This window comes from Coptis chinensis, chromosome 2 (assembly GCF_015680905.1).
Source record: "Coptis chinensis isolate HL-2020 chromosome 2, ASM1568090v1, whole genome shotgun sequence".
Lineage (NCBI taxonomy): Eukaryota > Viridiplantae > Streptophyta > Magnoliopsida > Ranunculales > Ranunculaceae > Coptis > Coptis chinensis.
In genome coordinates this window covers 56,881,386-56,893,948 of record NC_141457.1, presented here as the reverse complement: position 1 = coordinate 56,893,948, position 12,563 = coordinate 56,881,386, and the positions used below count along the sequence as shown (strand labels likewise).

The 12,563-nt window shown below is 37.6% G+C and overlaps 1 protein-coding gene across 1 annotated transcript; it reads left to right on the top strand.

Moving 5' to 3' along the window:
* The first annotated feature begins 2,927 nt into the window (after positions 1-2,927).
* Positions 2,928-7,337, top strand: FDC2 (2Fe-2S ferredoxin-like superfamily protein). The gene is made up of 7 exons (XM_086589225.1): positions 2,928-3,088; positions 3,299-3,493; positions 3,614-3,677; positions 4,063-4,151; positions 6,214-6,282; positions 6,400-6,444; positions 6,875-7,337. Exons 1-7 carry the CDS (start codon positions 2,942-2,944, stop codon positions 6,917-6,919), a joined length of 654 nt encoding a protein of 217 aa, XP_086445351.1. The 5' UTR covers positions 2,928-2,941; the 3' UTR covers positions 6,920-7,337.
* Positions 7,338-12,563: the final 5,226 nt, after the last annotated feature.

Sequence of the window (12,563 nt, the reverse complement as noted above, 5' to 3'; positions counted from 1 at the left end):
AACCGCACCACTAAAGCCCAACTGACAGGCCCAAGCCCACGCGGTTTTCAGAAAACCGCGCGGTGTTCAGAACACCGCGTGCTACTTCTATATAAACAGCTCTAAAGCCGCGCGGTTCAATCACTTTCACCTCTTCTCACAATTATAAAACTCTCTCCTTAGTTTTAAAAAAAAACAAAAACCTACCGAAACTCTTAAAATTTGATATGGATCCTTTTGAACCTTTCGACGGTGATGATTGGTAGTACACAGACGACATTGGCGATGAGGGAGAAGAACCTGAGGAAGTAGAATACGGTTGGGGAGAAGACAGTGGGGGAGAAGAACCCGAGGATGTCGCGCCAACTGATAGACATCCCTATGTACTGGAGTATCAGATGAACGACTTCGATTGGCAATTTGCACCTGGAGAAGCACTTGATATGGAAGTTGTGTCTTCTACACGTGATACAAAACACGTGTCGAGTGCAGTGGCTAATACTCAGGTAATTAATTAGTTTTGATTAAATATTTTGAATATTAATTAGTTGAGTTGGACCAATTAATTATTTATCTTATACACATTATTTTTTTTTTATAATATCAGCATATTATTGACTACCGAATTAGATCGGCTTTACTTGGTGTTAGAGAGTGGTGGAAGGTTATTAGGAGTTTGGATGAGTTTGTACATATTAGAGATAGTATTTTGTATACACCTTTGGGTATTTTGATTGATGCGGATTATGAGAAGGCTGATTGGGCAGTGGTCATAGCTTTAGTAGAAAGATGGTGGAGTAGAACTCATACATTTCATTTTCCTTGTGCGGAGTTAGGGTTCACACCACTAGACTTCACTATGATTTCTGGGTTGAGTATCGGTATAGGCTAACCGATATCTTTTCATACAAATTATGAGAATATGGATAGTATGCTTATGAGTTTTCCTCGTTTTGATGTTTTTTATTGGGCATGTTTTGTTTCCCAATGGTCATTCTACGGTACGACTGGAATATTATGCTTATGTATCTGATTTGCATACTATGAGAGATTATGACCTGGGTAGCTCAGTATATGCCACATTGATATCGGCGTTAGATAAAGCTTTACTGACATTCGGAAGTAGAAGTCCTCAGATTGCAGGATTCACGGGACTTTTAGAGATTTGGTTTTATGAGTACTTTCGATGTCTTTGTCCTAACATAGACATGATTGCTGATACTCGCCCTAGATTTGCTAGTTGGTCAGGGCCTCACTTGACTCATAACAGAGGGCAGATTAGAAATAATATCTATATGGCTTGTGCTCAGATTGATATTAGATCATTGTCATCTATTAAGTGGAGACCTTGGCGTTTGTCTACTACCTTTGACGATCCAGTTGTACAGCATGCTTGTGTGTTGTCACGTCACAGAGTTATTTTTGCCGCGACGCGGACGCCGTCGGGTTTGGTACCGCGTGGCGGCGGATGTTGGAGGCAGATGACTGGACGTTATGGAGTTCCATGTGCTCCCATACCAGATGTTAGTGATGCGAAGTCGTGGGGTAGAACTCATATTCATGAAGTTCATGCTAGTTGTGATCCTTGGCCAGATGCATCTTCTTTTGTTGTTGAGCAGACTGCTGATCAGTATTATAGATGGTGGAACCGTGTCTCCATGGGTCCGTTGTTGCCTCTTGTTGGTCGGGTTAGCAACTTCGAGTTTGTGGGCCTGGAAGGGATGAGACGTGAGCTACGTATTCCTCATCCGCCACAGCCTGTTTACAACCTACAACCTCTGAATGCATATCATCCAGCTCCTGTGTCTGCCAGTAATCCTCAGATGTTTGCCGTGTGTGGACCTGATAGGGAGCCTACTTATATTTCCATTCCTGAGGTGCCTCATGCTCGTTTCTCTGAGTTAGAGCCACATATTGATCAGAATACCATGGTGAGTTTAATTGTTTTATTTACCTTCTTCATTATATATATAATATGTACTCACACTGTATTTTCTTGGATTTTTAGGCTGAGGTTCTAGAAAGATATGAGAACCAGGTTCTTATGTTTGATGGGATGAGGACTGCCCTGTATCATTATAGCCAAGAAAGAGAGGAGGCATATTCTCAGACATATCAACAATCCCAGCGTGCGTATGACGAGACTCGGAAAGCGTATGAGGATATGCAGCAAGTGTACACGCAGCAATATCAGAGATATGAGGAAATTCAGGCTGAAGTAGTTAACCTCCGTGCAGACAGAGAAGATCATAATTCTCAGATTATGAACTTAGAGGAGCACCTTCGGAACGTCCAAATAGAGAGAGGAGAGGGATCGAGTGGTAAGGGGCGTAAGAAGATAGCTAAATAAATTTGATGTAATATGATAGGTTTTGAATTATTTTGAATATTATATGATTATATCATAATCATAGATTTTAGACTGCATAATCATAATCATAGGTTTTTAATTTCTTTAATTTTTTCGATTTTGAATTACAATTCTTAATTTCTTCAATTGCACAATTGTTAATTTCTTAACTTCTATGCACAACTCATAATTTTTCAACTTCTATGCACCACAGTTCTAATTTTCAGAAAAAACCCACGCAGTTTTGGCAAAACCGCGCCCATTGAAGCCCAAGCCCACGCGGTTTTGCCAAAACCGCGCGGTGTTTCTCAAACCACGTAAGTGATTTGATACAGCATCAAACCTGGAACCAAATATTGGTCGATTTAGTATTTGGTTTGGTATTTTTTTGGTGTTTTCATCAACATATAGTTCTCCTGAACTTGAAAAAACACCAAATTCTGCTAGGTTGATATCACTGCTAAAGATGCTCTTAGGACATCAAATGTAAAAGATGCAATAAATGTTTGGGCGCGGTTTGTTTTTCAGGGGTAATCTGGTAAGTCCAAACTCCGAAGTCCAATTCACTTAAAATTTCAGGGGTAATCTAGTAAAACGAGCCGGTGGAACTGAATGACTTGCTGGAAAAGCAGAATTATCCATTACCATTATCAAGAGAGAAAGAGAAGAAAAATGGGGTCGTCGTGTGTTTCATTCCTTGATTATCAGAGTGCTGCATTTGGACTAGGGTCACAACAACTGGTTCACATCACAAAAAAGGTACTCACTAACTCACTTTTAAGGTGCTATGTTATCTAGTAGCCAATTGTTTTTTTGTTACTTTTAGTGTCTGCAAACATGAAAGTTGGAGTGAGTTAAGTGATGAAGATATGGATGCACCTTAATTCTATAAGTAGTACTAGAATTCATCTGCCATATTATTTGTCTTACTGCACTTATATTACTAGAATGCCATCTCAATCTCCACAGTTTTTTCCTCTATCTCACCGGATCAATTATCCCACAAGATCAAGACGATGGGCAACTAGAGCAGAGCTTCAAACATCCATTGGACTAGCTGCCGACACTGGCAGTTACACCTCAACAACGGTCCCAGTGCCCACACACAAGGTCACTGTTTTCGACAGACAACGAGGACTGGTCCATGAGTTCCTCGTTCCAGAGGTACACACTCACCTGATCTTAAGTTAATTATTAAATTTTCTGAATGTTGAGTTTATTGATACCACTCCAAAATTATATCTAAATTTGAAGCTTGGATGACACTGTTTAATTTCGTTGCAGGATCAATATATATTGCACACTGCAGAATCTCAAAACATATCTCTACCTTTTGCTTGTAGGCATGGTATGTGATGTACTGTACTACTTCTTGTCCACATTTATCTTTCTATCATGATAAGTTAGCACTGTGACTAATCGAGTAAATTGGCAAAGGAAAAAGGCCACTTAACTGAACAATTTGACTCGACTTTAACAGACTCCTACCTGCTAACTTAGTTGGCCAGAGGCGATTACAAGTTCCCTGTGTATCACTACACATCCACAAGTTCCTTTATATTGTTTGCTTCTTCTTTTTTTATTTAATTATACAACAGTATACCTTTATTTCTCATCTTTACTTTCTGACTCTGTTTCTGCTTCTGGACACTGCTTTACTCTACTAGTTACAACAACATCATGCATTTGGGCTTATATTACTGAAATGGTTAATCAAGCATGACACATTCCAGGTTGCTGTACTAGCTGTGCTGTTCGAGTTAAATCTGGACAACTTAGACAGCCTGAGGCGCTAGGGATATCTGCTGAACTCAAGTCTAAGGTGGTCGTACGTAACCTGTTATATAAGCTTGAGAACATTGTCAGTTAGTCATCACAAATGCCGTTTAATTATATTAATGTCTAGCACATGCTACTGATCTAAGAAAAACTACAACATGCTAGCTGTTATCTCACACTGCCTATTAGACGCAGTTTCTGTTATTTATAATATGTACACAAGAAACAAAAAAATAGTCAGGAAAAGTGAGGAGAAGGTGGGGAGTGAAAAGGAGTACAGGATTCAATATAGGAAGTGAGATGGAGAATAGTGATTACAGGCTGCAGTAGTAGCAGCTTAAATGTTGACGCGTCAAGGATGACAAGAAAAGATTGTCCTAACTCAGAGTAGCCCTTGCGGCAAGTATTCCGTCCTAAAACTTCCCTAGGTCTTTGATAATGTTATGTTGGTCATTAGCTATAGAACAAAAGACTGTAAAAATTTGTGGGTAAATTGTTTTTAGCCTTATCGACAAGTGTGTTGATGCCTGAGGGTGTTTAGTTCGGTCTTGGACGAAATCTCCTCAATGAAATCATGGTACAATGGAGGTGAATACTTGCAAAACTTTGTAGTCACCAACTAGATGCAAAATCTTGGTGCGTCTTCAGACACGACAGAATCCCTTCAGATGTGTGTATGTATTGCTACTGACCCATTACTTTCTACGCAAATTGGAAAAGAAAACATGGTCAGTAATCAGTACTGACACTCTGTGGCTACACTGATATCTTAAATTAACTACTAATGAATTTAAACATCCCTTTTCTCAATTTAATATCTTTTTTAGACTTAAATGGGAAAAGGTTGTAGCAGGAAAATCTGAAGTTGGATAGAATATAGCCTTAATCAATTACAAAGAACATATGTTACAATGATGCAGACACGTATGAGTCGCCAACAAACTGACCTATGCTAACTGTTTTAATAAAGTATATATGTGTAGCTGAAACAGGGTTGACAGTGTCTCGAGCAAGACAAGTTCCTAGAAAATAGATTATCATTGTAATGCAGAAAAGACCAAATAATTGTGTCTCAGAGTCTTCGACCCATGAAAGCCCGTAATCTGCTAGGAAAAAAAGAAGCGCCAAATTGACTTCATTTAGTAATCAATATCTATATTCTTAAACAGCTATAAGCCTTGTTTATACAACGATTTATTGATTTTCCTTAACAGAAAAACCTTGTTAGAAGTTTCAAAAATATAATTTCATCTTTAAACCATGTGAAATATTATGAACTATATATACTTAGATGAGACAAATTTGGTCACATTTAGCCTTGAAATCTTTTTAAAAAGTTTAAATTCTATTTAGTGTGAGTCTTCCTATCCAACCCAGTGTAGGTCTGAACAAATTGCTTAGCTTCATTGTTCTACAATCCAAATAGAAAGTTTCTTGCACCTGATTATCTATTATTTTTATCAAGTCTCGTCACCAAGAGGTAATTGGCCTCCACATTATGGTTTTATTCACCAAGAATTATGAGCTACATACACTAACATCCAGATGATTTCATGTTAGATGCATTTGAATCTCAACATGAGCATTCATATTGTCAAAAATAGGAGTGGAAATCCCAAAGATGTTCAGACTTGCTTGTACATCAGTCAATTCCCCAAGGCAGATCTCTAAACAAAATTGCAATGCTTTTATTTGCTTCGTCAGAGTTTAAATCACAGTAATAATGATTATTCAAGTTATCATTATGTTTTATCATCTTTTATTGTATTGTCAATTTATTCAGTTTATTGCTGCAAGATGTTGCTATTTGGTCATATAGTTTTCTGTAATTCAAACTAAACTCTCTCTCATTTAGTTCTTTGTGCGTACTAGGTATTAAGAACTACTTGACATCGGTCAATTTGGACCTGATTAACTACTTTTCTTTTTCCATACACAAATTATACCTTTTTCAGAAAATCTATATAACTGAAGAGCATACCTGACCCAGCTCCATGCCTCCATTTATATGAAAGATGCTCATTGCATGTTAAGAAATTTATATAAAGATTGCTCCTCTGATTTGTCCTTGCTTCTTTTTTCTTGACTATTCATGCTCATTCCAGGGGTATGCATTGCTTTGTGTGGGCTTTCCATCATCGGATTTAGAAGTTGAAACCCAAGATGAAGACGAGGTAAACTTCACAATTAAATGTATAGCTAAAGAGGGAAGTGTGATGTGTTTTGAAGTATTACAATGAATTGTTGGTTTCTATTTCAATTAAGAATCTTGGACAATCTGAATTGCACAGGTATACTGGCTTCAATTTGGAAGATACTTTGCTCGAGGACCAATTGTAAGCTGTTAAATCCAAAAGGAACCTGTTAACAAATATTGAGTTTGCAACCAGAATATTATGTTGGGTTAACTAGTATTACCCCTGGATGTGAAATTATGGTCTCCCCCCCCCACACACGGTCAACTTGGTTTGACTGTTAACTTTTAGGTCAAATAACTGAAAATGACACAAATTCCCTCATTGTTTTCAAGAAGAATGTTCAATTTTATGTAGGTGGGGGCAGTTGTGTCATTTTCAGTTATTTGACCTAAAAGTTAACAGTCAAACCAAGTTGACCGTGTGTTTTGGGGGGGAGACCATAATTTTCCCGGGGGAATCCTAATTGAGTGGGGGGTAATACTAGTTAACCCTATTATGTTTCTGTCCCTCTAAACTATTCTTGTTGTTGGCTCTGTTGTTTATGGAGTTTCTTTTTCTGTATTTCTAGGAAAGAGATGATTATGCACTGGAGTTGGCCATGGGTGACGAATGACTGATCTGTACAAGGCTATGAGTGCATCCACTGTTTGATCTAGGCTGCTGAGGAGAGCAGTTTTTCTTCTCCAATGGATTTCTATTTTCTGATTCACCCTCTTTTAAACTGTCATATAATGGATAGATATTTCTGCCTCGTCAGTGGCCAACCTAAGACAATTCTGTTGTATTATAACCATGAAAATTTTGACACGATTGAGTCAATAAGTGAGTCAGTAAGCAGCTTCTGAGCCTTGTTGTAGTTGTAGTCAGCTGTTATATTTTTGTGTTGCATCAGACGTTTAGTGTTTAGGTGAAGAGAATCGAACGAGAAGTTCTTTATTGTAATTTTACTTTCTTTGGTTCGACGATCAAGCTATACATAGAGGCTTAACAATGAGCTGTTTTAATCAATCTATAATTGGAGTTCATTGTTATTTGGTTTGTGGGAATATCTATAGGCTAAACTGATATAACAACCTTAATACAGGAAGTGTCCCATGCCACGTTCCCAACTTTGCATACCTCAAGTATCACACTTCTTCGTGTTTCAAACGCTGCAGAGCCTGCAACCTCTACATATATGAATGATTTTAAACGTCTTTATTTTTCATTTCTATATTACAAAATAAGAGCAAACATAGATGAACAGTACATGCTTTTGGCTTTCCAATGGTGCACTATCCCAGCATATACGGGGGAAAAGATCAGCCAATGGTATGCTACAATGTTATCCCGTCAACACTATCAGCAAAAATCTACCTATACGAGCTATAGTGGCATTAGTGGGATAGTATACGCACTCTCACTGGCTTGTGGAATGTGTGCCCCACATAATTGTTATTTTTTTGGGTAAAAACAAAGACTGATATCTCAATTAGTAGAGTACACCATAATTAACATGAACATTTAAATTAGACTAGTCTTTTCTCTACCACTAAATACCCTTGATAAAATATTCAATCAAATTATTTAATGCATTTAAGAAAGACTACTTCGTCATTTCAAAATTTACTACCACTTATACCCTTACAATAATATAGGACCTTAAGGATGTATGTGTAAATTCAATTTGGAAAACAACTACACGCCACTATTCAATTGTTCGCGACTAACACCTTCACATCAATGAATTTATTACCATTTATACCGAATTTAAACCATAAATACACATACTTTCTGTTTTCGTCTCCCTCTCAATCTCCACTCTACGTCTCTCCCACTTTCTTTTTCCAACAGTAAAAGATAACAAAATGAAAAAAAATTATATTTTCTCCTGCTCTTGAAGTTTAATTTGTCCAAGGGTTTTGTTTTTAATTCAACATCAACGATTATTCTCCTGAGAAAAGGTTAGTTTTATGCTCAATTCGATCCTTGAGAGGTTTTGAGCTTTGTGAGATTTTATTGTTGGGGTTTGGTTTTTTCATGTTTTGGTCAGTGGATTTTGCTAAATTTCTGGAAAATTCAATCTATTTGTTTCATTGAAACCCCCAAGCTTTCTGAAAATTTTGGGTGGAGCTCTTGAGGAACAGGTATTGAAGAAAACCAAACTCAAGAAATTCATTCGGCAATCCTTTTATGAAAGATGAACACATCATCCAAGGCAAGTTAAATCATCCAAAGCTTTATATTTTTCTTTATCTATCCGACTATCTCGTATTGCTGACATGGCTTGAGCAGGGATTTGAAATTTGAGAACATTTTGATTAATTCTAAGGATTGTGAGCTTAAACTAGCAGACTTTGGACAAAGTCGGCAATTTATCATTCCAACAGAGGCGTATACGCGTAATGTATGTATGTTAAAGTTTGGATTGATTTGCCTACTTCAAAAGAACAGTGTTTATAATTTAACTTTAATTTTTATCATTTGTTTTACAATATTACACATAACCGTGGTTGCATGTCTGCACAACACCATATAGAGCTCCTGAATTGCTCCCAGATTTCAAAGATTATACGATAGTGACAGATATGTGGTCTGTTGGGTGCATATTCGGTAAGAAGTTTAATACGAAAGCAATATTTTTGTTTAAAAAGCACCAGTTGGTATTAAACTAGACGATTTGAATCAATTATTGTGTTAATTTATGAATCTAGGTGAACTGGTTAGTGGAGATACACTCTTCGAAGCACATAGTATCAAGGCTCAGTTTAAGAAAATTTACAGGTTTGATTAACTTTCCATTTTCTCCTTATTCCTTTACAAACTTTTTGAAACTGTCCCCAATCTTACTGAAATATCTGTCATATTGAAGGTTATTGGGAACTCTAGTTGACAATCTATGGCCAGAGACAAACAAGGCCATTATAGCATCAAGTGATATTATTATCGCACCGGAATTGTCATCACACTTTCCTATACTTTATGGCAATGGCGTAAACTTGCTCTCTGTAAGTTGTTTAAATTTATATTTTTTTGACAGTGTTTATTCTATCCATGGCCTTTAATTAGTTAGGTTAATGTGATATCAGAATTATATCTAGAGCAAGTATGGTTCATCCCCTTTGTCAGCAAACTAAAGGGCAACTAAGAATTTTAGATAGTATCACGATGTATACGATGAGATGTTTAATATAGTCCCACATTGTACATGGAAACCTTGCATAGCAGTATACTAATTCCTTGGCCTCAAGCTTACACTCCCCCAAAATTGTACCTCTATAGACGCTATATAAATTTATACCAGATCTGTTCAAAATGTTATTGATGCGGACATCAGTATGGTCAAGCCCATGGGCCGTGAGCCTACTAGTTTAAGTTATTCTATTTTAGTTGTTAACACATACGTGTTCCTATTGGTTTATAGTTTTTAGGATTAGTATAAATAATGGGCTTGTAATTAGGGTTCAGGGAGAGTTGTGTTATAAGAATATTTCAGAGAGAAATAAAGATTTGTTTTAGTTTTATTTGTTTTGTTTAATTCAATAGTAGATTTGATAAACTGAAGCTTCCGCCAGTTTAATCTGCATCATTTGGTATCAGAGCATGAATCGTTCCTGAGTAAAATCTAATTTTTCTTTTTTCTTATTTGTTTTAATTTTTCGTGTTATTGTTCATCGGTATTGTTTACGAAACACTGTTCATCTGGAACACTATTCATGCGTTACTGTTCACCCAAAAATTAATCTTCTGTCTTTGTCTTCTTTCAAGATCAAAGTTTTAATTTTTATGTTGTATATCAAGAAACCAGAGATGAAACACCTAGAAGAAAATTATCAGGGTTCGAATGCCAAATTTGAAGCTATGCAAGAAGCCTTGAATGTGCTTTTAACCGCCCAACAACAAAATTCTAGGGTTTCTCCAGAAGTTAGTTTACCTTTTCAGCAGCCGTCACAGGTTCCACCATTAATGGCGCATTCTCAAAGTTTTTAGACACCGCCAGTTTCTATGCCATTCGGCTATCATCCATATCTCTATCAGCAGCTGATGATGTCTCAGGGTTATTCTCCTTATTATTAGTCTTGGAATCCTAGTCAATATCAATATGTGCCCCAGTATGTGCCTAACCCTAATCTGGGATATGCGCCTATGCCAAGCTATCCTCAACAAGAATTTTCTAGGTTACAGACTGCTCCAGCGCCGCAGGGTCTTGAAGTGGTGGGTGCGCCTATTGTGACTATAGTACTCTCGCCTCCTACCTTGGTCACTACTCCAAAGACCAGCCAGACACGGTAATTCCAAAGACCCACGAGATCTTGTCTTGCTAGAATAAGTTGCAGACCAGTACCAACCACTGCGTCCTTTTGATGTTCGGTCTGGTCACTCGACTCCTCACCCAGGTCTTATTGATACAGTTGCAACAGCAGGCCAGAAATGAGTTGAACAATGGCTCCAGCATGACCATCCAGTCGAGGTTCCTCCATTAGTTCGTGAACCTTTTAATCTTCCAGCTGTTATTCCTCCTCAGCCTGGGGGAAGACCTAATTCTGTGCTAGGTTTACCACAACTCCAACCATTTGAGCAATTTGTTCCCCCTCAGAGACAGCATGTTATTGTACAATCGCAAGTGCAACCTGTGGGCCAACATCAGCTACACGGTCTACCGCCAGTAAATAACATGCAGGAAGGTCCTTTTATTCAGCCGAACCACTTGGTGTTGGTTATGGCATGGCTCTTAGAGGGTGTGGTCATGGTGGTGCAAATAGAGGCAGGGGGTCGGCCACCTCATACTCAGCATGTTCCCCCTTGGCAAGCTAGGCAAGCTCAACTTCACCACCACTCAGGCGACATGCTAGTGATACTCTCTCTCTCTTTCTTCTGACAGTGATTCTTCAGACGACATTGCGCCTACAACTGGTAATCGTGTACCTACTGAGTTAATTATTGTTGATCGTTTAATTCGTTTGTTAAAAAAAAATAATCATAGTGATATTAAGATTGATGTACCTGAGTTTGATGGGAAGATGGATGCTATGTGTTTGTGGATTGGTTGACTCGAATTGAAAAGATTTTTGAATACAAGAGTATTTCGGGTGCCAAGTGTGTTCAGCTGGTAGCTACAAAATTATGGGGTTATGCGCAGGTATGGTGGGATGAATACCAAAGGGATCGCACTATTAAGGGCAAAAAATTGGTACAGCGTTGGTCTAAGATGAAACGAGCATTGCGCAAAGAGTTTGTTCCTAATAATTATGAGCGTGATTTGTTTAATCGCCTATATAATTTGTGGCAAAACTTGTCTACTGTTCAAGTATACACTGAAGCTTTCAATCTGTTATGCACTCGCCTAAATATGACTGAGATCGAATAATTCAAGGTCCATAGATATGTCAATGGCTTACAAAAACGCATTCAAGCTGATTTGTCCTTTGTTGATATTCAAACCATGGCAAATGCAGTTACTTATGCTAGAAAGTCAGAAGATCTCCACAAGTCGTCCAATTCACCATCATCTTCTGTTGCTCTATCACCTATTAGTACTGCCTCTACTACAGTTCATCCTGTTAGTGCATTTTGCATCTAGGAAGTGTTTTGAGTGTGGTGTTATTGGCCACATTGCTGCTGAATGCCCAAAGAAAAAGAAACGCCCTGTTTTCTTCGCAGAAGGAAACAACGATATTGGAGAGGTTACTGAGGAAATACCTGACACTGTTCAGATTTTCAGCATGAAGCTTTATCAGTTTTTCCCGCTTCTAATGCACCACCATTGTAGTTTGTGGACAAACTCTTTCAACTTGGGGAGAGTGATGCGGACATCATTATGGTCAAGCCCATGGGCCGTGAGCCCACTAGTTTAAGTTATTCTATTTTAGTTGTTGACACATGTCGTGTTCTTATTGGTTTATAGTTTTTAGGATTAGTATAAATAATGGGCTTGTAATTAGGGTTCAGGGAGAGTTGTGTTATTAAGAATATTCCAGAGAGAAATAAAGATTTGTTTTAGTTTTATTTGTTTTGTTTAATTCAAGAGTAGATTTGATAAACTGAAGCTTCCGCCAGTTTAATCTACATCAGTTATTATACTACCTCACAATGTCTTAAAAGACCCCTTTAAGCCTCGAGCCTGAAGGCCTTCTCGATGCATGAGTCACATTTTAAAAATAAAAAAAAGAATGAGTTTCTTGAAAATTTCTAGAAAGAAATATAAATAAATGAAGAAAGATAAAAAAAAATATCATGTCATGTGAACAATCTAACTTAAACAAACATAAAAATTTGTT